General features: G+C 47.4%; 11 protein-coding genes across 11 annotated transcripts; 7 read left to right on the plus strand and 4 right to left on the minus strand.

Annotated features, from left to right (window-relative positions):
* Window positions 1–390: 390 nt before the first annotated feature.
* On the minus strand, window positions 391–1,791 carry KNAG0D05270 (uncharacterized protein; the record flags this gene model as incomplete). Its single annotated transcript, XM_022607968.1, has 1 exon — window positions 391–1,791. One exon carries the CDS (start codon window positions 1,789–1,791, stop codon window positions 391–393), a length of 1,401 nt encoding a protein of 466 aa, XP_022464511.1.
* A 383-nt stretch (window positions 1,792–2,174) lies between these two features.
* Window positions 2,175–3,611, minus strand: TIF3 (Tif3p; the record flags this gene model as incomplete). The annotated part of the gene is made up of 1 exon (XM_022607969.1): window positions 2,175–3,611. The coding sequence occupies one exon, from the start codon at window positions 3,609–3,611 to the stop codon at window positions 2,175–2,177; it is 1,437 nt and encodes a 478-aa protein (XP_022464512.1).
* Window positions 3,612–4,840: 1,229 nt separating this feature from the next.
* On the plus strand, window positions 4,841–12,709 carry FMP27 (Fmp27p; the record flags this gene model as incomplete). Its single annotated transcript, XM_022607970.1, has 1 exon — window positions 4,841–12,709. One exon carries the CDS (start codon window positions 4,841–4,843, stop codon window positions 12,707–12,709), a length of 7,869 nt encoding a protein of 2,622 aa, XP_022464513.1.
* A 346-nt stretch (window positions 12,710–13,055) lies between these two features.
* RHO1 (Rho family GTPase RHO1) lies at window positions 13,056–13,694 on the plus strand (the record flags this gene model as incomplete). Its single annotated transcript, XM_022607971.1, has 1 exon — window positions 13,056–13,694. The coding sequence occupies one exon, from the start codon at window positions 13,056–13,058 to the stop codon at window positions 13,692–13,694; it is 639 nt and encodes a 212-aa protein (XP_022464514.1).
* A 145-nt stretch (window positions 13,695–13,839) lies between these two features.
* On the plus strand, window positions 13,840–14,310 carry NUT2 (mediator complex subunit NUT2; the record flags this gene model as incomplete). Its single annotated transcript, XM_022607972.1, has 1 exon — window positions 13,840–14,310. One exon carries the CDS (start codon window positions 13,840–13,842, stop codon window positions 14,308–14,310), a length of 471 nt encoding a protein of 156 aa, XP_022464515.1.
* A 108-nt stretch (window positions 14,311–14,418) lies between these two features.
* On the plus strand, window positions 14,419–15,333 carry PDP3 (Pdp3p; the record flags this gene model as incomplete). The annotated part of the gene is made up of 1 exon (XM_022607973.1): window positions 14,419–15,333. The coding sequence occupies one exon, from the start codon at window positions 14,419–14,421 to the stop codon at window positions 15,331–15,333; it is 915 nt and encodes a 304-aa protein (XP_022464516.1).
* A 194-nt stretch (window positions 15,334–15,527) lies between these two features.
* Window positions 15,528–16,067, plus strand: KNAG0D05330 (uncharacterized protein; the record flags this gene model as incomplete). The annotated part of the gene is made up of 1 exon (XM_022607975.1): window positions 15,528–16,067. One exon carries the CDS (start codon window positions 15,528–15,530, stop codon window positions 16,065–16,067), a length of 540 nt encoding a protein of 179 aa, XP_022464517.1.
* Window positions 16,068–16,115: 48 nt separating this feature from the next.
* NBP1 (Nbp1p) lies at window positions 16,116–17,018 on the minus strand (the record flags this gene model as incomplete). The annotated part of the gene is made up of 1 exon (XM_022607976.1): window positions 16,116–17,018. The coding sequence occupies one exon, from the start codon at window positions 17,016–17,018 to the stop codon at window positions 16,116–16,118; it is 903 nt and encodes a 300-aa protein (XP_022464518.1).
* A 463-nt stretch (window positions 17,019–17,481) lies between these two features.
* KNAG0D05350 (uncharacterized protein) lies at window positions 17,482–19,467 on the minus strand (the record flags this gene model as incomplete). The annotated part of the gene is made up of 1 exon (XM_022607977.1): window positions 17,482–19,467. The coding sequence occupies one exon, from the start codon at window positions 19,465–19,467 to the stop codon at window positions 17,482–17,484; it is 1,986 nt and encodes a 661-aa protein (XP_022464519.1).
* Window positions 19,468–19,995: 528 nt separating this feature from the next.
* Window positions 19,996–21,597, plus strand: KNAG0D05360 (alpha-mannosyltransferase; the record flags this gene model as incomplete). The annotated part of the gene is made up of 1 exon (XM_022607978.1): window positions 19,996–21,597. One exon carries the CDS (start codon window positions 19,996–19,998, stop codon window positions 21,595–21,597), a length of 1,602 nt encoding a protein of 533 aa, XP_022464520.1.
* Window positions 21,598–23,818: 2,221 nt separating this feature from the next.
* On the plus strand, window positions 23,819–25,189 carry KNAG0D05370 (sugar porter family MFS transporter; the record flags this gene model as incomplete). Its single annotated transcript, XM_022607979.1, has 1 exon — window positions 23,819–25,189. One exon carries the CDS (start codon window positions 23,819–23,821, stop codon window positions 25,187–25,189), a length of 1,371 nt encoding a protein of 456 aa, XP_022464521.1.
* Between the last annotated feature and the right edge of the window lie 16 nt (window positions 25,190–25,205).

Consider the following 25,205-nt stretch of genomic DNA (forward strand, 5'->3'; position numbering starts at 1 on the left):
AAATAACAACTTGAAACAGGAATGTTACGATGCCCAGCTCTCTGAAAGAAGGTACAAAAATAGACTGTTTCATTTCAATTTTGGATCAAATTGTGATTACGCCGTTCTCCTTACGATGACTAAAACGGTAGCTAAATGTTTCAGTTATCGCTTGTTTTCAGCGTATGGATCTAATGACGAATGAGGAAAAAAAACAAAAAAGTAAAATAATCGCAACCTCAAATTAACATTGATATAATGCTATAATCATGTTGGCGCTAAAGACTATCCGCCCAAAGGATGCCATGGTACTCCACCTACCAAACAATTTTATTCCTTGGCAGGTTTGATGAATAGACAGTATATTAATTGGGAAGTTTTAGCCTAACAGATCACGCCAACATCAAATTGTCACCCGAAAGTTGGCTGTTGTGGGTTAAAGAGAAACAAGAGTGATCCAAACTCCGCAAGGTCAAGTATCGTGGTTAAAATATTCTCCTTACATCTCAGAATGCTTTGCTTATTTGTGTACGAACTCTCTATCATTTCAGAGACTTTACATTTTTCTTTGTTATCTTGTAGAGCAGTTATCATATTTTTGTTCCAAAAATCCACGTAAATGTTGTCTGGATTTCCTGCTTTAGTTATTTTCAAACTTTGAAAGACTTTGTTTCTGTATACTCGGAAAGATATTGATTCTTCAAACAAGGACGGGATGAATATACTGTCGTCCAGCGAGGGACGATGTTCAAGGACAACAGAGCGTGCTCTCCGGATTATGAAAAACGTAATGACCGGCTTACTAAACTTCATACAAGCTTGTAGTGCCTGGACTATTCCAATTGCAGAAAGAATTCTCCCATCAAATAATCCTTCGTTTGCTGAATATCTCACTTTGAAAACTAAAACGGATTTTATCTTTCCTAAACCTTCTTCTCGTTCTTTATTTTCTATAAAGTCTGAAAAATCAATCGTATTGGTAAGACCTATCAAGAGCTTTAAATCAGAGTCATGTGAAGATATCAGTTTCGTTATCATCCCCTCATCAGTGATATGAAGTTGATTAACGACTTGCCGTAAAATATGCTGTCGAAGCATTGCATGCTGCTGTAACTCCTCTACTTCAAGTGTAACGTAAATGAACCGAACAGCTGAAGATTTCTCTTCATATCTATTCAAAACGCTTTGGAGCAGGCAGTCACTTAAACAATTATTCTCATATAAGTTGCCGTCATTTTGAATAAGTGATCTGTGGATTGAAGGAGTGCGAGCACAGTCTGATTTTTCAAGAACGCTTTGTACTGATTTTTCAATCCACACCGCCACTTTCCGTAGTATATCACTTGAATTAATGAACTCGTCTGGAAGGCCTGACTTTCTAACAGAAATATTTTCTAGGTCCTTCCAGAACTGTTGCGTTAGTTCGGCAGTAGACTTCATAGGATTGCGCAATTTGGATGCAGGTACTAATTCTGAGGCAAAAATGTGAGGTGATGGGACCCTTTTAGGGTTCTTGCCAGTAACGACACCTGCGACCTCTCCACCAGATGACATGGACATTTCTCTTCCTATATTCTCTTGTAATGAGGAAAGCGCCCTTTGGGACATCTCAGCTAATGGTGGGCCAATGGAGCCTTCCTCCCCAATTTGCTTGCCTTCATCGTTTTGAGCTTTGGAATGTGGGATCAACGATATACTTCTGGTTTGGAGCATCTGATCGTGGTCGTTTCTAACGTCCTTTATTATAGCATTGTAATCGACCGTCAACTTGGATTTCCGAACTGGTGGGAAGTCCCCAGCAGTGTCCTCCATTCTAACCGAGATATATCCAACAAACAATCATTTACGCACTCCACAACGAAGAACGATGACCTCGATAACTTTCGTAGGACGTACTTTTACCTTACTATCAATTTTATTTATTTTTTTGGTTCAGTTGGATTTTTTGAAATTATGATACATAAAGATTATTGAGGGAAGTCTTTAAACAAAGTACTTACAGATGTTGCAATGTGAAGTGTTCTATCCAGTTAGCGCTATATTACAGTAATTGATCTTGAAGGTCCGTTTGAAGAATGGGATCAGAAATATAGATCCTGGAGGTTTCCCCAAGTCAGCGAAGGCTTCGTTGGAGTTGAGGAAGAAGCATAGTCGTAGTAGTAGTAATCGAGACCGGTATGAGAAGCAGAACCCTATTATTTTTTACCCACGACTTCCCATTCGTCATTGTCGCCTTCTGTGACGGACAAAGAGGCGGTCTTTTGGGCCAGTTCATCTACGTTACCTTCGTCCTTTTTCTCTGAAGTTTCTTGCTTTGATTCTTCGTCGTCCTCGTCGTCGTCATCCTCGCTGCGCAGCACTTCGTAGGCAGATTTTTGAATCTTTGTCTTTTCCTCAGTAGAGGTAGCGGGTTTCTCAGCCTGCTTTCCGGGGAAAGCTCTCTTTCCCTGTGTCTTCTTACCGAAGTGGGCGCCCTTAGCAGCCCCCCAGTCCAATTGTGGTTCGTCGCGCGCGGGCTGTCTTTGTCTTTCTCTTTGAGATCCCGTGAATTGGGAACCTCTAGCGGCCCCCCAGTTCAAGTTGGCCTCCTCTCTTGGTGGTCTAGATTCTTTGAAGTTGGATCCTCTAACCGCGTTCCAATCCAAGTTGGCCTCCTCTCTTGGTGGTCTAGATTCTTTGAAATTGGAACCTCTAACCGCGTTCCAATCCAAGTTGGCCTCCTCTCTTGGTGGTCTAGACTCTTTGAAATTGGAACCTCTAACCGCGTTCCAATCCAAGTTGGCCTCCTCTCTTGGTGCTCTAGATTCTTTGAAATTAGACCCCCTGACAGCGTCCCAGTTCAAGTTAGCCTCGTCCCTCATGGGTCTCGACGCCTTGAAATTGGACCCCCTGGCGGCCCCCCAGTCGATATCAACCTCGTCACCACCACCGGACCCTTGGAACTGGGACCCGCGTGCGCCGGACCAGTCGACATCGGCCCCACCAAAACCAAACCCACCTCTCTTTGGTGCTGCAACGGCAACGTAAACGGTACGTTCGTTCAATTTCGTGGCGTTGAAAGTCAGCGCTGTGACCAGATCCTCACGTTCCTTAAACCCGACGAAGGCCATACCTTTCAACCGCGATGGGTCGTCCATAGCCGTTGGCAGGTCAATGTCGTCGACAGCACCTTGCTTCCCGAGCCCATCCTCGACCCACGCCTTGACACCCTCTGGGGATATATCCCATGGGATGTTGTTGATGATGGCCCTGTATGGAGGGTGGTTGGGCACCGGGTACTCCTCACGGGGGCCCCTGCTACCACCAGCACCACCGCCAAACGAACCAAACCCACCGGTCTTCTCACCGCCTTGCAACGCAGGGTCTAGCCTCGAGGCACCACCACTACCACCACCATAACCGAAACCTCTGTCACCACCGCCAAAACCTCTGTCCCCACGCCCGAACCCACCACGGCCACCGGCGGCAGCCTTGATCTCCTCCAGAGGGATCGCGTTGGCTGGAGTCGTTCTCTCGATTGGAATGTTGATCTTGTTCAAGTCTACGTCCTCCTCTGTCCAGGACGAGTCGAACGTATCGTCGTTCAAGAACGAGTTCAAGTCCATCTTCACTGTCTTCTTAGGTGGAGCCATTTTGCGTGTCTGTGTCTGTGCGTCTGTCTCTATGAGCGTGCCCTTGCTATAGCTTGCAACAATCAAACAACCCTAATGCTAACTGTGAACAAGCGAACTATCCAACGCACCAATCCATCGAGCGATGCTTGTAACGATGGTCTTTTCGATTCCTCGTTGAAAGAAAATTTTTCACTTTTCGCGAACAGCAGAAACAGCCCAGACACCCAAGAAACTAGACCTGGTGCGGGATTGAAATTTTGCCCGCAAAATTTCGGAGAAAAAACTGCATATCACGTGACTGCGGAACTGAAAATTGTCAGATGCGGAATTAAGCGGAATGTGCACGTGATCACTGCGGGATTGCACGTGATGGGATAGTAACACCCACGAGTATTGTTGTTGTGTAGTATTTGCCCAACCGGGATAACAGTGACAGTGGTGGGCATTCTCTTCAACTGTGACCGTACTTGCAGGGCACGCTCTGTCCAAAGGTGTATAGGTAAATGTGCTGCATTGTGTCCCCCCCAGTCTGCAAAAAGCAAAGCACTTCGGGTAATGGAAAACTGTCTCCATTCGCGCTGCCCAAACACGTGATCAAAAATCATTTTCTCTTGTGCGGGATTCAGTCCCCACCAGGTCTACAAGAAACAAATGGCACGTGACTAGGGCTTGCATTTGGCGGAACCGCCTGAGTAAGTTAGGGCTTGCAGCGAAGCGTGCACCAACCCACCCCCACCTTGTAGAATGCGTAAGGTTCTCCAAGACCGGGTAACCCCTGACATCTCCGCGGGCCTCCGCCGGGCACCCGCCCCAAAAGGGGTAACAGAGTTCCCAAACGGGATACACACTGCCCAAACGGGAAGCCTGCCCGGCAGAGTGCCCGCTTCTGCGGCGCCGTCTCTGCATCTCGGCCCACCCGTCGTCCCTTCCCCTATTTGCTGCAGGCTTCCTTGGCTCTCGCTGGGGGGAAAAGGGTTTGAAGCTGGGATTATGGAAGATGGAACAAAGGAATATAATGCGATACCATTAAGTAATTTAACCAGGATGAATCCCTGGTGAGATACATTACTAGAGAGCACAAACAAACCTTGGGAACTTGCTAGTTTCGTTTCTTGGTTGCGTTCGTAAAGGAAAACAAGATCGGAGTGACAAGTTCTATTCTACGTGTGTTATTTTTCATTTTTTTCGTTTCATTTGGACTAGTATCCCTCGGTTAGATTAAGTTCCACGTACATCCTGGATTGCTAATGTGGAATCCCGTTCATTGGCCCATCTGGATATGGGAGGTTGTTGCCGCTCTCGCGGCACTGAAATGGCTGCTCAAATGGACTGTCGGGTTCGATGTGACCTACATTAATCCGATGAAGGCAAAAATCGGGTTCAAGTATAAGAACCTGCTAGAAGTGAAAGATTTACAAGTTATACCTTTGCAGAAGAAGATTATTCTCAGCGGTGTGACAGTCTTTGCAAATGATAAGAAAAAGAAGGTACCGACGGCGGGGCCTTCCACTACAGATGGCCAAAAGAAGCTTCCCCAGAAGAAGAAACTCGAGTTGCCCAAATGGGTCTCGTCGAAGTTTGGCTTATTGTCGTTTTTTTTAGACGATTTCCGGATTGCAGTGAATCACCTCCACGTCGTGGACCAACAGTTGAAAGTATCGGTTGTGTATTTCGTGCTCAGCTTACAAGACACAGAGGGGAAACGCTTTTCGGTATCGCTCGGTATCAAGGATGTCGAATGGAGGAACGAGTCCTCCTGCTCTGACATGTACTTGACCGTGAGAGGTCACTTGCCCACTGACAGTCCACACCCGGTGGACCAAGTTGAGGTAGATTTGAAGCTGGGGAAATTCTCACTCTCAATGGAGGCACTGCACCAACTACAGCAGAAACAGGCCCTGGGGAAGACAAAACCAATCAAGGAGACCCGCGCCCCACTGGACGAAAAGGATATCGACAAGATTGTCGGATCAATTGTAGCAAAGACAGCACTGATGGCAGACTCGGTACTACCATTGAAAGAACTGAACGTCACAATCGAAAAACTGTGCCTGAGAGATTTGGCCATCGCAAAACACGAAAGATTGAGATGTATGAACAAGTTTTTAAGTTACAGCTTCTCGTTGTCAAACCTCACTTTCAACGTGAGCAGGTACCGCCCAGGGATGCCAGGATACCAACTATCCTTCAAAGAGGAGGATACACCATTCAAACTCACTCTGAACATGACAAGAGTCAACATCTCGCTGAACATGACCAGGAAACACAACCCATCAGAGACCGTCAAGTTTTTGGAGATACCAAATATTTCACTGTTTGGCGAAACTAACCTCGGTTCTCAAAAATTCAAGCATGACTACTTCCAAACTCCAGAAAACGCGGTTTGTAATTTGAGAGCAAACGTTGCGTCCCCAACTATGGATATCAACGTCGAACACTTGTCCTTCTGGAAGTGTTTTTTGAAAAACATCAAGGTCTTCACAGAAGCCTTCACTGACCCAGTACAGGTGACGTGTGGTGGCAATAAGGACAAGTTCGTCATGAGAAGCGCGACTTTTTCCTACTTCAAAAGTTTCCTGCCCCTGGTTTTCGTCAAACTGAACCTGGATGATCCAAAGATTGTGTTCAAAGATAACGATGACCTAATAATGGTGAAATTGTCCACGTTCCTAGTCAACTGGCACTCGAAGAGATTCTTCAGGGAAAAAATGAACTCTTTGAAGTACGAGGAAGAGTTATGCTACGAGAGCAAGATATATCTTGAAGTACTCGATCTAAGGTTCCAACATATCGTGAAGACAGATAACTACAAAAACACCATCTTCAGAATCGACAGCATTTCATCTCTCCATCACTTGAAGCTGGAACCATCAACGATAGTGGCCGTTTCAGGGGACATCGATAACCTCACCATCGACTTATCTGAATTACGAACCATGGTAATGCTGAGTAAAATGATTAGAAAGCTTGATTGCCAAATATCAAACGTCGAGAAAAATTACTTCAAACCACTGTACGAAAAATTCGCTGCACAGATCAGTAACAGCGAACAGCAATGCGACTTGATTTCGAAAACATTTGAAGAGGAGAAAGTATTACCAAGCACCTTCCTGTTTGAGAAGTTGCCAGACTGTTTCGACTACGTTAAGTTTGATGTCAGAAAATTTACCATGTTGTTGGGTGCAAGGTCTGTATTTATGCCTCCCGATGTGTTCTCATCGATCGAGTCACAGAGTTCCCACGATTTAGTTGACGGGAAACTGAGAAAATTCTGTACCAAAATGGATCAACTTCAGATCGCCCTTTTTGGGAATTACACCCAGTGGAAAAACAAATACGACGACGGAAAAGTTAACATGGTCAAGCATGGAGAAGAGGCATCATACAAGGGATACTTTCACGATGGTCTCGACGATATCTCAAGTACAGAGTCCACTGAGATTGGCTTTATATGGTCCTTTAACGTACTGGCAAATGACGTAACGTGCACAGTGATTGGGGAAACTCCAGATTCGACTAATGAACTGACGTCAAGGACTGTGTCGAAGCTATCTGTGCTGTCATTGAACGTATACCCTGACACAGACACACTGGAAATCAACGATTCCAAAATGATAAGGGTTCAATTCAACAACAAAAAGGTTAAAAACGTGTTTTCCTTGATGAACACTTTCTTGGTCATATCTGGTATCCATACGCTTCATCAAATATTTGGTAAGTGCCAACAAACTGAGCAGGTGTCATGGGCTAAACAGTACCTGATGAAGATCAATAAGAGCAAAAAGAAATCCTCTGTTAAGTTGATACAATGGAGCGAACTTAAATCATTGATAGATGTAAGCTTCCTATCTGAAACATTCGATGAGATAATGTCGCTCCCTAATGGACTAAAGACGAGGGTGGAATCGCATAATACTCTTTTCACTGTGAGGAGTCTAAAGGACATTGTCATCTCGGGGGACTTTTTCCGGACTTGTATTCAATCACCTACTGACCCATCGTTATGGGAAAGGTTTGTGGTAATTAACAAATTTTCCATAACAGCGGACCTCGATGAGCTCAAAGCACAGAAGACAGCCAACTACGCTGACCTAATCAAAGCCAAACCTGCAATTATATTGGAAAACGAATCTTGGCATTTTTCGGTCCCATTCAAATTTGAATTACACAGGCTGATCGACAATTTCTCCACTGTCTTGAAGACCATAAAACAAATGATGTACTCTTTCAAGACTTCTAAAAATGATTTGGTGATTTTCCCTTCAGTTACCCACTCATCTGGGTTTCCACGCTTGAAGCTGAAGTCTAAGAGATATATCTTGAGTATAGCAGATGACCCCTTCGAAGCCCAAATGAACATGATTTTTCAGATTGGTCTACAGGAACAAAGGTCCAGACTTGCAAAACTGAAGGAGTTTGACGACATGATGATGACAAAGTTATCCGCTTCTAAAGAGGTTATTAACAAGAGAAAGGAGACCGTAAGCCAGATTTTGAACAGGAAAAGGTTAGACCCTGATTTTGAGAAAAAATACAAGCCAAGTCCTGAAAACGACACAGGCGCTTTGATTGACACACCATTTAATATTGGCGGGAAGTCGAACAAAAAGACCCGCCTTGTCGATCTTGTTTCCGACGAGGTGGAAAGAACCTACGAAAGATTGGAACGCAACTTTTCTGACTCGTGGGTCAAGAGAATTCAAAACTTCCGTTTAAAGGAGAGACAACAGTTCCAAGAGAACTTCTCATTCTTGTGGGGTAACATTGACTATTCAATTCTCCCACCTGATGTCAACGAAAAGGTCACCGGGTTCACAACCTATCCTTCTGTCTCAAGTCTCATAATGGAGGGTATCGATGTTGATATTTTCAAACCTTCATGCGGTGTAGAAAATATTCCTGAATTTATCCATAACGTGGGTAAAGGGGTTCCGAAGGATACCCAATATTCGATCATGATCCCAATGAACATTGATGCCAAATTCAGCGAGATAAGGTGGCACCTACGGGATTACCCACTTCCCTTTATTAATGTACCGGCATTGCAGCCTTCTCAGACGAGGGAAGACTGTGCACTTCGTATTTACGGTGACATGATTGTGTGCGAAGATATGATTACTTCAGATCATGAATTAAGGTGTGTTTATGTGCCATTGGTTCCTTCCATCATTGTTGAAAACACAGATGAATACTACTCTTTGAAAGTTCCAAGAACTGTAACCAGTATCAAGTTTTACATTGACTTGAATCTCGATAGTTTTTCGAACAATTCTTCTCAAATTACCATGGGTAGTTCATTCCAGCCTGCCATCCAACAAACAATGCAGTGTATTGAAAACATCTCAAAACCACCTCTTGATCCTTCCCAGAAAACAGGATTCTGGGATAAAGTCCGGTACTTATTCCACGGTCACCTTAAGGTATCATGGAAAAACCAAGGACGTTTTGAAGTCGCCTTCAAAGGGTCTAAAAGTCCTTATGTTTTGGGGAGAGAAAACGCTGGTTTTATATTGGGATTTGGCGGTGACGTTGTTTTGAGTGTGAATGAGAACGAAGACCCAAAGAAATTCCTTTCCTGTACTGCAAATGAGATATACTTCAGCATCCCAAACTTTTTTGCCAAACCGTTACTTGTTTGGTCGAGGCCAAGCTCCGAAGCTGTTTTTGCTGCCAATCAAAACGACACTAACTTACAGAGATCAGCTTCCTATTATTACATGGCAGACTTCGTGAAGACAAAAAGTCAAACTGCCGATATCCAAACCATGGAATCAAACTATATTGAAAAGACCGGTGTGAAACTAACCGGTGGAATGGAATTCAGCCTTGGATTTATATTTGAACGGATGGTTCTCGGGAAGGACATGCATATGGGCGAAAGAACATTTGCTTCTGCGCATCACTATGACATTAGACTAACGAACCCAATTTATGTTCCTGACCTGAGCAAGCATGATTCGTATGCCGGTTTCAGAAGCGATTTCATCCACATGTCATTCAATTTAGTATCGAAATCAGATTCTGCGTATAATGCAATGCAATTGGGACCTGGTACTATGGATGTTTTCATGAAATGGTGGAAGACATTTTCGGGTAATTTCCCTGTGCGGAGAGGTAAATTGTTTAGTATCCAGAACAATGCTCCTAAATTCGGGGAACATTTAGCGACTATCTCTTACCACGCGGATGCAAGACCATTGTTTATTACTCATTTGGTTCATTCAATCAATACAGACAAGAACGTGGATAAATGTTACTTAGATTTCGTGGAGTTCGTAGGGACTAAAACAAAAACCAAAAGGTTCACCATGGACCTACATCAGAGAAAGGAGTTGGTGACCGAGTATAATCCTGAATTGGACATCAGAAAGAGAGTCAAAAAAATGAAATTCTTGGAAGGTGAAGTTGAAATGGATGATATTGACATACGGACAATTCACGGTAAGTTTGGTAAATTAGCTTACGTCGAGCAGAAAGAGGACGCCCATTACGATATCTTTGACAACGATCTAACGTGGCTCGACTTGACGGATTTCCAGGAGCCGTTCTTTGTGGATGTAGACAAGTACTTGCCTTCTGTTGAGATTAAACCTTTTTTCCACGCCCCCAATTTCATTTACCAGAAGCGTTCAAGCTATGGTGATAAGTTCCAACTGGATCCTGTGACATACCAACCCACCACACCATTTTTGAACAACGTATCACACAACTGTGTCTTGGGTAGGGAGGTCCAGGTTCCCACAAAGGTATTGGAGGATAGGTTAAAAAATTTGACAAGTTTCCAGACGCAATTGACCAACGATTACTTAAAAACCGAGGATCCTTCCAAAAAGAAACTTCTCAACTATCTGTTGGAGAAAGCGAAGGTTGGGTTAGACAGTTTGGATTTACTGCACGATGATGTCAGTGCTCTTTGTTATGAACGGTCCGAATCCACCAACGATAGAAGAGTCTACAGCATCCCCGGTGTCCAAATATTGGATCGGTCAACTGTATCCACCAAAGAATTTGAGAATCGGTTCTTCATTTTCAATATGTTGTTGAAGTGGAACGAGGATATCAGGGATATTATTATGAAATTCCTGCACTATTTGAGTTTGGCCAGCAAGTTTTCGTCGCTGTCCTCGCAGAAGAGTTTAAAGATTTTTGAAGAGATGATGAAGCACAGAATCATGAACGAGAAGAAGATGGACATGGAGACCATTAACGAGGAGCAAGAGCCCATTGATCTACAAATGGGTTCCGGAAACAAGTTTGGTAATAAGACTGATGATTTGATGCACCTATCAGAGATATGTTTGGATCTTTTCGAAAACGGGATAACTACTGTTGAAGCGGACATCGAGTATCTTGTTCACAAGAACACGTTTCTTCAGTTGGTTGCACCTCAAGTTCAACTATCGATGCGCGAGGAACCCGATATGTGTGTTATTGTCACAGCGCCGAACATTATCACGAAAAATTTATCCTTTGAACAAGTTGGGATGGAGGATCATGACGATCAATTCTTAAAGCGGTTTGGTGTTATTGTGAACAATGCAAATGCGTTTTTACTGAGGAAGGCTGATTTCAAGAACAAGTACGAGTTGTACTTTGACATGAACTCGTACGGCCAAAAGAAGGGCACCGAGTGGCCACCTTGGTTAGGTATCGAGCAAGGGTTCCAGAGTAAGTCCCTTGACGACTTCAAGATATTAAAGGACCTGTCATGTGTGATCCATTCACAGACAGTGTCCCCATTCTCCAATTCGTACCATTTAGTGAAGACTTACATCCAAGACAAGATGATTGTCCATGTTCCCACTGTTGCGGTGACTGCTACGTCGCGTGATTTTGGTACCATGTACAAGATGGTGAACAAGTTGTTGAAGTACCAGGAGCCCGCGAAGGTGAAATTGAACAAGGAGATCGAGACAATGTCGATTGCGTACGACGTGGACAACATTCCGAAGCTGCACCAGCTGGTCTCGACACTTTATAAAGATTTCGGGATATTGAACAATGTCTCTAAGGAGCTTCTCTTTAAGAGACAGTTGTTGGACGACGTCGGGCGTGTTGATTTGCTAAACGTGTACGCGGAAAGCGAGTCGCACTTGCTGCGGCTCCACATGCTGATGCGTGTGCTGGAGTCGAATTCGATCTGGCAGAAAGCCTCCACTGGTGGTTCCGAGAGCAGTGGGAGTCGTTCGAAGATGCTCGTTTGCAATGTGAACAAAGTGTTGTTGAGTTTCTTGATGAACGATTATACGCCATTCCTTTCCGTGTCCCTGGCGCGTACGATCTTCCAGCGGGCGAAACTTTCGAGTGGTCTTTCGCGGAACAAGCTTGTCATCGGGGAGCTGAGCGTTGTCAACGAGTTGCCGGATGCAGTGTACAAGACTGTGTTCAGTGGGTTCCCCACGAGTGTGTCACAAGCGGGTTCACTACGGCCGATGATGGATTTCCAATGGGAGATCGACGAGCCCGTTGGTGGTATCAAAGTGCTAAATTTTGCGGAGACGTTACTCTCTGGAGCGTGCTTACAGATCGACGACGACACAATCGATTGTGTCATGCAGTGGTTAAACTTGAAGGAGGTACGGTCTGACGATGGCGACGGCACAACGACAGTGGTAGCTGGTGCTGGAACAGACCGTGACTTGAACGAGATGGTGCAGCGTGCCTCCGAGTACATGATCGTCGAGCGGATGGTTCTCAACGCGTTCCCACTGCTGGTGAGTTACAAGGGCCACGGGAAGAAGCGGCTCGGGAACGTGACGAACTTCGCGTTCGACTTCCCTGAACTTCTGTTTGCGAACGAGACTATGAAGTTGCTGGACATATACATGGTGGTGAGGAAAGTGCTCGTGAAAGTTCTGTTGAAGCACACTGCGCGGTTCCTGACGACGAAGATCCGCAAGCGGCGGTCCACCATCGACTCGAGGAGCACTGCCCCGGCGATGCTACCAGCCCCGCGGTCAAGTGGCGCGGGGTCCCTGGACTCCGCGGGAACTTCCCCCGAGGCAAGAGACGCTGCCCAGGACGCTGCTGACGGTGCCTCGACCGCTCAACGGCTCGCGCTGGTCGCCGACGAGTCCCGGGGCGCTGTCCTGGTGCGACGCCGCAATAGCACCTGACCGGGCGCCGTACAGAACGACACCTGTCTATAAATAGATCACCGAAATAAATAAATACAGTCAGATCTCGACGCCGTCGCTCTTGAATCCTTGCAACAGAGGCCAACAAAGACCCAAGTGCTCGACCCTCAGAGCTAGCCAGAACCCCGAACAAGACACACCGCCCACTCAGAGATCAACGGTCGCAGCGAGAACTCGAAACGTCGACAAGAAGCAAAAAATAAATAAAATCTGTTTAAAGCAGAAAAGTGTTGCAATCGCAGTGTGAGGTTGTTGTTTAAGACTAGATTACTCGCTCTTAGACACTCCAGATCTCTATTACAGTACCAGATCTACACCGTATTCAATGTCACAAGTGGGGAACAACAGTATCAGGCGGAAGCTGGTGATCGTCGGGGACGGTGCCTGTGGTAAAACATGTCTGCTGATCGTGTTCTCGAAGGGCCAGTTCCCGGAGGTTTATGTGCCCACTGTGTTCGAAAACTACGTCGCCGATGTTGAGGTCGACGGCCGCCGCGTGGAGTTGGCCTTGTGGGATACCGCTGGCCAGGAGGACTACGACCGGTTGAGGCCACTGTCGTACCCTGACTCGAACGTCGTGCTGATCTGTTTCTCGATTGACTTGCCCGATTCTTTGGAGAATGTTCAAGAGAAATGGATCGCTGAAGTGTTGCACTTCTGCCAAGGTGTCCCCATTATTCTTGTCGGGTGCAAAGTCGATCTCAGGAACGATCCGCAGACTATGGCCACGCTGCGCGACGCTGGGCAGCAGCCCGTCGCACAGCAGGAGGGCCAAGCCGTCGCTGACCAGATTGGCGCCGCTGGGTACTACGAGTGTTCAGCAAAGACCGGTTACGGTGTCAGAGAGGTCTTTGAGGCGGCCACGAGGGCCTCCCTGATGGGGAAAAGCAAGAACAACGGTAAGACCAAGAAGACCAAGAACAGCGGAGACAAGAAGAAGAAGAAGAAGTGTCTAGTGTTGTGAAGCGGGGGGGAGGAGAGCACTAGGCTAGATCCTATGTACACAACGCCGTAAGTAACTTGAACAAATATTATTATAATTACAACGCAACTCTGATCAACACTCTGCTGCTTGCTGCAGACACTCACGGGACTGCAGAGCAAGCACGATGTCCAGTGCCACAGCAACAGCAGACGGGGAGTTGGCACAGTTGGAGGCAGAGGTCGCCGCGGTCGTCGAATCGTTCATCCAGCTCGGCGTCTCAGTGCACGACTACCCGGGGACCACAGAGGCGACACAGGGTATGGTCACGAACCTGCGGCGCAACGTCGACCGCGTGAGGAGACTCAACGAGCAAGCGAACACTCCAGGGAGCGTGCTCCACAAAGTGCAAGTGCCACTAGAGGTGGTACAGTACATAGAGGACGGGAGAAACCCGGACGTGTACACGCGTGAGTTCGTGGAGGCCATCCCTCGAGCAAACCAGTACCAGAGGGGCAAGATGCTTGCTGTCGCACACCTTAGGGACTCCCTCAGCGAGAAAATTGCCCAGGAGTTCCCTCAACTCAGTGACAGCGTTGCAGACGTCGTCAGACGCACCACGGTGCCGGGCCGCACACCATCTAAGAGCAGCGACTGAAAAGTTGCAAAATTGGTCGAAGGAGCAACAGCAACAGCAACAGCAACCAAGGCAGCGGAACCAGAACCAGAGAACAACGTGTACTGGGTGTTGCTTCTTTGTGTGTGAATGAAGGTTAACGACGTGCGCATTGGGTCGCTCGTGCTGTGCAAAGTTGGGTCGTTTCCAGCATGGCCAGCAGTGGTCTTCCCACAGAAGTTCCTCAGTGCAGATGTTTTACGCAAACGCAAGGAGGGGAGGGTCGCCGTATGCTTCTTTGGCGACGGAAGTTACTACTGGGAGACACCGGATAGACTCATGGCGCTCACGGACGAGCTGGCGCAGAAGCAGCAGGAACAACGACAGCAACAGCAGGGACACAACAGCGAACTCTCCGCGGCGTTCGAGGAGGCAGCGCAGTACACGCAACTGCACCAGTTTGTAGAGGAATGGTTCGAGGGTAGGGACCAAGAGGAACTCTTTGCGAAACTTTGCGATCTGTACGGGGGGGTCGACGAGGGAGGCGACCCATTTGAACCGAAACCAAAGAGACCGCCCAGAGCAAGATCTACAGCAACAACTGCAACTGCAAATGCAACGAAGCCAGAGGACCGGGAAGAGCCACAACTGGAGGTAGATCCCGAGGTGAAGCCTGCCGTGGAGGCTTTTGTCCAAGGTAAGTCGGGCAAACATCACAAGAGGCTTGATAGGGCACGCAGAATGGAGATTGCTCAACTGTTCCGCCGCAGGATCCAGACGAATCTTGTGCAGCGGGACACACCACCGACTCAGCAAGGGTTGCAGGAATCCCACAGACTGTTCGACAAGATCACAGAAAACTTGAACCGCGACCCGCCGTTCTTCGATCTTGCTACTCTTAGGGACAGCAAGCTGTACAAACTGCTCAGGGTCGTGCTTGCGGACTACAACCTTGCGGAGTTCCACGCACAGGCGAAGGAGATCCTCACCGCATGGTCCCCGCTCATACTGCAATTGAAGACGGAGAAGAAGCGAACAAAAACAACAAGTCCAGCGCAGCAATGAGCACTCCCCTACACCGCTGCTACTACTACTCACATCCAGCAATTGTACGTTTACATACACTCTTTACATATCATTATCATCATCATCATCATCATCATCAACCGTTTTGCTATTTAGTGTCATGGCTAAGTAAGTGATTGATAGAGCAGCTACCAACGGAGTCTCCCACAAGGCGGTCGTAGCAGTAGCAGTAGATGTTCCCACCGAAACTGCTGGAACTTGTGAGGGAGTCCAAGTTTGTACACCTGGGGACCTGCTCGCTCGAGGCGGTTCCCTCTGTCGCTCTGATGAACTACCTGTACGTCGACAGGGAGGATTCCTACTTGCAAGAGTGCGGCGTCATCATAATGGCCGGTGCGACGCAGTCGGACAAGTGCCGCAACATCCTGTACAACGACCACGTCTCACTACTCTTGCACGACTGGATCGCCGCAGAGAACATGGCCATGGCAAAGCAACCTGTCCCCTGGGGGGCCATCCTGCAAAGAACGGATGCAGCAAGGGACGAGGACCACATGCAATGGAGCGCGACGATCCGCGGGGAGGCGCAGGTGTTGCAGAGCTCTTCAGGTGAGTGCCAGTACTACAAGCAGCTGCTATTGCGAGCAAACCCGGACGCAGAGGTGTACATCCTAGGAGGAGAAGAGGACGTGTCCATCATTAAAGTTAAGATGACCGTGGCGAAGGTCACGGACAAGCAGAACAATACATACGAGTTTATAAACGCCGACTAACCATTTCAGCTAGCAACTCCCTTCAACATAAGCATCCTGTGAATGGTACTACGACGACGAGTACATCGAATAATCGACCCTCACGGGGGAGAACGACCTCGCAGAATGCGTGGTTTGCGCCTCGGGACCGTTTCTCAAGGAGTGAACCTCACTACTTGAGTGCTTCGGTACAACGTCCATTTCTTCCTCAAGAGCGTTCGAGTCCGCGCTCAATAGGTCCAGTAACTCATCCTTGGCTCGCAGCTTCGTGTTGCTTTCGAGACAGTCCAGCCGTTTCTTGAGCAGCTGGATCTCGGAGTCCCTAACGGCCAGCTGCCGCGAAAGTCGCTCGTTTTCCCTCTGCAGGAGCACCACCCGGTCGTCTTCTAAAGTCGGCATGTTCCCGTTGTTCGCTAGACTTCGCGATGGGCCCGCGTTCCGCTCTTGGAACCGCTCCCACTCACGCAGCAGCATCAATTGCTGTCTGTCGTACTTCAGTTCGGAAAGCTTCCTCTTGAAGGCATTGCTCTGCTGGATCTTGTGCCGCATCTGCGTGTCCCACCCGGCCCTGCTGCGTCCCGTACCGATCGTCAAAGTTTCGCTGGTCAGCTTCATCCTATCCAAATTCGCTGCATCGTTGCTGAACATCGACTTTACGTTCTGTAGCATCCGTGACATGCGCGAGCCACTGCTGCCACGAGCAGTTCCCTTCGAGTTGAACTTGGTCTTAGATATCCTGTGTCTACTGCCTGCAGAAGGTTTAGCTCTCCCCTCAGAGTAAGATCGCAGCCGTCTTCTCCTCTGTTCCACTGTATTCTGCGACAATCTGCGTCTGACCACACTACCCGTCCTCGTGCCCTGGAAGTGTCTCCGGCGAAGGTCGTCCAACGAACCGTGCTCCACTTTCCTCCCGTCAGCAGCAAGCGGATCCCCAAAGAAGTCACGCAACAGTCCTCGCACCGAATCCAACATGCCAATCGTTAATCGGCTCCCAAATTAGTGTCCCAGAGCGCACAACAGTTTCATGCAGAGGGGATCAACAGCGGGATCCCAACGGTCTTCGTCGTGGTCAACGCGTAGTCTCCTAGAGGTGAGACGTAAATTTAAAATACTCAGTGACGCGATGAGCACGAAGAAAGAGGACCCGATAAGATGCTGACATTGCGGCAAGGATCTGGGGCAGGGCCTGCGATGGTCACGTTTCTGTCGCCTACAACATGGCTGTTGAGAACATTCAATTGACAGTGATAATAATGCTTGATAGTAGTATGCTATATTGAGGCAAACAAACCACGTTCCATTCACTCCATGCAAATTTAGTTCATGTAGCTATATATGTAGAAGCAGAGCTATATATATATGTGAAATGCGTAGAAAAGGGCTTGTGTCACCTCCTCCCCTCCACCTGCGACTTGGGCCTTTCAAGGAAATGAGGCTAAGTTCTAATGCTACGGAGTGCGGCGCCCTTCAGAGCCTTCGCTGCTGCGACCTGTTTAGCCTCTTTCTTTGTTCTCCCAGTGCCCTCGCCCAGCATGATAGCTGTCCCCTTCACAAAGCACCTCGCTTTGAAACCTCCATCTGCAGTTGGGAGGATCTTATAGTCAGGGAAACGGTGGTGTTGATTCAACAGAGTATACAGATCGCGAGCAGCCATTAAAGGTCCAAACGCATTTGGTCGCTCTTGGGGGCCCACTTTATTCTCTGTGTTATACTGGTTCAGTGTTTGCATTGGGGATGGGAGTGGAGGAGACATATTTGCGACTTTTGGTTGGTGTGTCTGCAATTTCATGGGAAGCCCCGTTGTCGTGGCCTGTTGCTTATCAAACGGAGATACCAGTTTCGGCATCGGCTTCAATGGCGGCATTTTTGGTTTCGCAGCATTGACACCTGTGTCCAAGTAATTCTTCTCAGTTCTAGGTAGATTGGTGTTTGCGACTCCAGATTGCGAATGATTCGGAACGGCTGAGAACCCATCAGTGTCTATCCCTGGAACATTATTGCTCGGTTTACCGTTTGTATCTTGCACTGACGAATTCTTCAACGCTTCGGTGAAAATGGAGCTCACAATGACATCCATCTTGCTCATAAGATCTTTTTTGAACTGCTCCATATCGAGTGGGGATTTTGTTTCCTGGATAGGAACGACAGGAGGTTGGTCATCAAGGACACTCTCCTCGTCATCGGAGCTCTCTTCAGTGCTGGAACTCTCCTCGCTACTGGAGCTTTCCTCGCTACTGGAATCTTCCTCGTTGCTGGAACTCTCCACGTGGTGGCCGCTGCCATCACTGCTACCGTATTTCACATACGCGGGATTCATGTTGGAATCTGGAAGCTGTTCAACAGGATTCTCTTCAGACTCGTTAGGGACAATATCGAACAGCGAGTACTTGGCTATTAGTTCCGGTTTGTCGAGAGCTGCCATGGCTGCCCTGCGCTCCGCGTCCTTGACGTTAGCGCCGCTGCCCTCGGAGAGGACAATATTTCCCAAAAGCGCCTGGACCTTAAAGGGGGACGTCTGTGTCATTCTCCTGTAGGTAAGCTTTCCACCAGTTTTGTTAAACTGGAGGAGCTCTGCAAGCTCTCCCTTGGCGTTCTTGTTCAGCGGGGTGTTGAGCATTTCGGGTCCGAAGAGTTGTAACTGCTCCTCTGAGAGTTTCTCGATCCAATCTGCTAGTTCTTGGAACTCGGTCTTAAACCTGTCAACGACAAATGCTCCGATGTACGCCTCGACGACGTCAGCGTGGTACTTGGAGAAGCTGTCTCGTATTTTCATCTTGTACCCGGGGACGTTCGCCCTGAGTCGCTGCTTGAACCCAAGCCGCGAGCATATCTTCTCCAGGTTATTGTTGTTGACGATGGCAGACTTCATCCGCGAGAGCGCGCCCTCATTCGCGTATGGGTACTTCTTGTACAGAAAGTAAGCGACGATGGCGCCGAGCCAACTGTCCCCGAGGAACTCGAGTCGCTCATTTGACATCACGGTTCGCTCTGCCGCGGAGAGGTGAACATTCATGTTCGGGAAACTTCGGTGTACGAAGGCGAGGTTCTCCAGCTGCGCATCAGAGACAACTGGGTACTGGATGAAACAGTGCACGGGTGACTCGTTCGCGTCAAAGCGGAACACCTCGAACATGTGTTCCAAGTCGAGTGCTTCGCGATTCTCGACGAGGTACGAGCCGATCTGCGCTGCAGGGCTCGCAGCGATCGCCTCGGAGAGCGGATCACCACTCTTTGAGCCCATCGTTTTCAACTCCCCAGTGGGGAAGCTGCACTCGTAAACGGTCCGTGCTGCCTCGAGCAACGCAGCGCACGCGCTCTGCAACTTGAAGAACCGTCTGACGTTGTCCGCGGGCGACCGCGCTCCGCCTGCAGCGAGCAGGGCCGCGCCACTTGCATTATCTGGTGGGACTACAGCAGACATGTAAGTTCACGGATGTGGTGTGCTGCTGGCGATGGATCTACTCGCGATGGGAGAACCCCTCTCGGCTCTGCGCCGCGTCTCTCCACTGCCGATTTGGTGATGCAGAATATTAATATTTAAAAGGCAAAGAGATGGATCTGAGGATTTGCAACACTCAGAAGATACACTTCTCCAGTCTCGGTCCTGCCTGGTCGGTACAACGAGACACCATACATATGATGCAGCGTGTGAGAAGAGGGAAGAGGGTTGTGTTGCTGGCGACACTGTTTGTTATGGCGTCCACTTTCTTGGCGGTTTTCTACCGCAGCAGCAAGTACAGTTTGGTGCCAAGACACCCAAAGTCTCCCAAGATAAATCTCGAGTCTGCTGCTATGCCTACATCGCCTACGGAAGGCGATGAGGGAAGTGTGAAACCAGATACAACCTCAGGGGACGGGGTTCCAGTTGACGATGTAATTTCCGGCGGAAATTACACCAGAGTGTTGACACCGTACTCTCCCTGGAGATACCTTGTTGACGTCCGGACACATGGCAGGAAACTGGGCTCTTCAGCTAGTGGAAAGGACAAACTACTTACCGAATGGATTGCCGATGACGAGGGGCCCGATCAGCAGGGAGGAGAAGTGCAAAGTGCTCGTCGAAGCGTTGTACCACGACAACGATGACTGGTCGCACCAGCAGAATATGAACGGGTTCCCCTCAGACCACGCAAACGAGGAATTTGCAAGCGTCATGATGGAGAGACTCAGAATATACAACTACTGCTTCATAGAAGGCGGCATCGATGTAGCGGACGTGTGGTCGCCGCAACTGGGCAGCAGCCCACTTGAGTTCCAGCACAGCATGTTCCCCTTTCTCCGGATCCCAGGGGAGGGTGAAGACGCGTTGCTTCCGACAGTGGTTGACCTTAGCACCATGCATAAGGTGCCCCTGCACCCAGCGCAGCTTGACATCCACAACCACAATCGCAACTTTTGGCGAAGTTGGAGCAATATGGCCCAGGGGAGGGGGATCGTCACTACCTTTAGCGCCAAGAAGTTTTCTGACTTCTTCTTCAGACAGCTGAAAGTACTTCAATATCACAACAACGAACTGCCGATTCAAATCATAGTTCAGGACAACGAGTTCTCAGACGATTTCATAGCAGAAATAGCCGCTGCAGGGGAAAGAACGAAGCAATCACTGTACCTTGTGAAGATCTCAAAACTCCTGGATCCTGCAAACCAGAAATACCTCTCCGGGTGGATTAACAAACTGCTTGCCAACCTGTTCAATACTTTCGAAGAGTTCATCCTTTTGGATGCAGATGTCGTCCCTTATGCCGCACCGCATACATACTTCAGTACTAAGGAGTATACATCCACAGGTTTGTACATGTTCCAAGATAGAGCTCTCTTAAGCGAAACGGAAACTATTTGTACAGACACTTTGAACAGCCTCGAACCGTCAAAGCAAGAAGTTGAACTTCTCGGATCATACCTACAGTTTACGCATACAATGGACTTACAGGGCAAAACGCAGGAGGAGAGTACGTACACAGCCCTGTTCAAGAAGAAACTGCCACATAACGTCGAAACGGGACTGGTTACCGCCAACAAGAAGAGCAAGATGTTCGGGCTGGTTACTAGTCTAATGTTGAACTTGAACACGAAGCTGCGCGCGTGTTTTTGGGGGGATAAAGAATTTTATTGGCTTGGTCCCTTATTCGCCGGAGTATCATACACAATAGAACCAACGCCGGCTGCTCTAACTGGGTTCCCCCTCAGAAGATACGAAAACGACATCTACCAGAACACTACTCTTTGCGACACACACATTGCACATGTCCGTGATCATGAGCTATCTTGGATTAACGGCGGGCTGAGGACTTTCAAACCTGAAGCGAACATAAACTACAAAAATATCGAAAACCCTCCAGCGAAAATGTCTGGCTGCTTGATACCAGATCCAGCTCACGGACCATGGGTACGAGAGAAACGTGTATTTGGTCACATTCATTGCGCGGCCGTCGTGGAACCAGACCTCGATTTGACCCCCTACGGAGAGGTCATAAGGTTTGATGAGGAGACACAGCAGAGGACGGACGACATTTCCAAAATATGGAATTCAAACATTGATGAACATGTATAACAAGATTACCCCCATAGTACATTCGGGTCAAAAGGCCCGTTTTTGTCCTTCGATTTGTTCCACAACGTATATGAAGGATTATATATGAAACATTTTAATTTATTACCCATCTCTGGCATGTTTGCCACGGTCCACTACCCTTCTGAAAAATAGAATCGGAAAGGAACTCTTTTGTTTTATTGCGTTGTCCAAGTCATCCCCCGTACCTTCTCTTGTTCTGATCTTAGTAAAATGTATTTAAAGCTTTATGACGCTGAGCTTCGATATAACATAATAAAAGCAACCTGCTTAAAAATAAAGGAAGATGTGTAACATTATTTTGACGTAGGTCATACGGATTACAACGCAAGTAACTATTCATAGTATAACACATGATAAAACAGGTCAGATAGCATTTTATCTTCTCGAGCTCATTTTCTTATCCATCCATAGGCCAGTTCCCAGTCTCAACTTCAAATGCCTGCTCCTTAATATGCAACAATCTCCCAATTGCCTACTTCAAGGTAGGATAGATGGACGATTCGACCCTATGTCAAATGAGGAGCAAAATATACTGTATACTTTCCTCTCCATCCCGTAACTGTTGGCTAGGTCCAACACTCTCAAAATTGGTCAGTATTTCATTCCGTAGCCAAGTCTGAGTGTTTGAGTACCGATCTTGAAGTGTTCAGCCTATTGGGAATCAACTACGGTTTTGTTCCAAGCAAAATCAAAAAAATTAAAAGTACCGTTCTTCAAGATCTTCAATGGCCCTTTCACTAAATCCCTTCCATTTCCCACTGGAAAGGTATCGTATCCTGCACGGGTAGCTGAATTTGAGCAAATTATGTATCCCAGATATTCTACGGTTCCGGAATACGATCATTTAAGAGTGTGGACTTCGCGGGGCCCGCCTGAACCCCACCACCGACCATTACCGCCGGATTATTAGCGTGGCACATGATGATTACCGCGGGGTCGGATCATTGTTGACCGACCCCGCCGGAAAAACTATACACCGCAAAAGATCCGGCTTTTTTCAAACTTTATCCGGAAAGTTGTTCCGTAACGCTTGTTGGGCTTGTCAGACAATGACGTACCCAATGCGCGATATACTAACCTCGTTTGGAGCGCCGCAATAGGTCCAAGTTTTACTTGCGGATGAGTGGTTTTCTTTGAGTGGACATTCACGCTGGGACAATCGTTTATTTTCCGTTCCCCTCCCTTGTGGCGAACCCCCTTCTGTATTTTAGCTGTTCGAAAATATGATTGAACATACGTGAGAAGGAGATACTGCAGTAAATTCTAAGCTGCCTTGTGCTTCTGTCTAAGGATCTGTGGTCCGACGGTAAAGCGAAACTGTAAATTTGCCCAAGCTCAATGTAGATTTGGGCCTGGGGATAAGCGCAAGAGACTTCAATAATCTATCTTTAGCATATGTTTCTTCTCTTCTTATTGCTCACGGGTGTTCCTGAGGAAGAGGAAATTGCCTTCCGCGTTTTCGGAATATTAAGAGATGGGAATACAACCTTCTCATTATCCGTTCAACGGGATACAATCTTCCGAAAACATTCGGCCCACTACGGTCCGTCCGGGGAAATGTGGAGCAAACGCGGGGTCCCCACAAGAAAACTCCATGCTTATGATTTAACTCAGCTTACAGGTAAGCATGAAATTTTAGTGTGTCAGCGCTTACCTCCTAACAATAACATTATTCCCTCAACATCACACGATGAAATTACAGTTTGTTGTTAACTGCCGTATCGTAAAGGAACACGGGGCTCTTTTGATCACCTATAAATGAGCTCCTTTATGTGCTAGCAATTCCATTAGTGTCATTTTCCGTTTACTCCTTCAAATATAGATTATCGCCAGAAATCAGATAGCTCATAATCAAAGTTAAAATGATCAATAATCCAGCACATGAAGGAGTACAGGACCCTTCACAGGATACCGACCTTCATTCACCTGAAACCAGTTCAGTGCTAACAAGAGAATCGGAAAAGGTCGCTGATTCTCAGATAAATGTGAACACCCAGAACATTGCTCCTGCTGAAATGACCAAAAAAGCCAGCTTCCGCTTACGTCACTGTTTCCATTCTATGTTTGATGATAGCCTTTGGTGGTTACGTCTACGGTTGGGATACCGGTACCATTGGTGGGTTCTTGAATCATGAGGATTTCTTAAGGAGATTTGGGACAAAAACATAGTGACGGAACCTACTACTTCTCCAACCCAAGAATGGGGTTGATTGTTGCTATTTTCAACATTGGTTGTGCTATCGGTGGTTTGGCTTGGTCAAGATTGGGTGATATCTACGGTCGTAGATTAGCTCTCGTCTGGGTCACTACTGTTTACATGATCGGTTTGATCATCTCCATAGCTTCTATTAACAAGTGGTATCAGTACTTTATCGGCAGAATTATTTCTGGTTGTGGTGTCGGTGGTATTGCTGTTTATTCTCCCCTTCTAATTTCTGAAGTGTCCCCAAAGCACGTCAGAGGTACATTGGTGTCTTGTTACCAACTGATGGTGACCCTTGGCATCTTCCTAGGTTACTGTACCAATTACGGTACGGAGCATGGCTATAGTAACTCCACCCAATGGAGAGTCCCCCTAGGTCTTGGTTTTGCATGGGCACTTTTTATGATTGCCGCTATGTTCTTTGTCCCAGAATCTCCCCGTTTCTTGATTGAGGTTGGTAAGATGGAAGAGGCCAAAATTTCCATGGCAAGATCCAATAAGTTATCTGCCGACGATCCATCTGTAATTGCCGAGGTAGAGTACTTGGCTGCTGGTATCGAAGCTGAAAGAGAAGCTGGATCGGCAAGCTGGATGGAATTATTCTCCACCAAGGGAAAAATTCTTCAGAGAACTATATTGGGTGTTATGATTCAATCTTTGCAACAATTGACAGGTGCCAACTACTTCTTCTTCTACGGTACCCAAATTTTCCAAGCTGTTGGCCTACCAGACTCTTACGAAACTGCCATTGTCATTGGTATTGTTAACTTCGCCTCTACTTTTCCCTCTATTTACTTTGTCGAGAGATTCGGTCGTCGTACCGGTTTGTTATGGGGTGCTGCGGGTATGATCTGCTGCTTTGTTGTCTTTGCTTCCGTCGGTGTCACGAGATTATATCCAAACGGTAGAGACCAACCATCTTCCAAGGGTGCCGGTAACTGTATGATTTGCTTCACCTGTTTTTTCATCTTCTGTTTTGCCACCACTTGGGCCCCAACTGCCTACGTTATTGTGTCCGAATCTTTCCCATTGAGAGTCAAGGCCAAGGGTATGGCTTTGTCCATTGCCGCCAACTGGATCTGGAACTTCTTGCTGGGTTTCTTCACTCCATTTATTACCGGTGCTATCAACTTCTACTACGGTTACGTCTTTATGGGCTGTCTGTGCTTTTCTTGGGTCTATGTTTTCTTCTTTGTCCCAGAAACAAAGGGGTTGTCATTGGAAGAAGTCAACATTATGTGGGAAGAAAGTGTCCTACCATGGAAATCAGCTTCTTGGGTCCCACCATCCAGGAGAGGTGCTGATTACAATGCTGATGCCATGGCTCACGACGATCAACCTTTTTATAAAAGAATGTTAGGGAAATAATCCTTTTTCCATTTCA

This window comes from Huiozyma naganishii, chromosome 4 (genome assembly GCF_000348985.1).
Source record: "Huiozyma naganishii CBS 8797 chromosome 4, complete genome".
Lineage (NCBI taxonomy): Eukaryota > Fungi > Ascomycota > Saccharomycetes > Saccharomycetales > Saccharomycetaceae > Huiozyma > Huiozyma naganishii.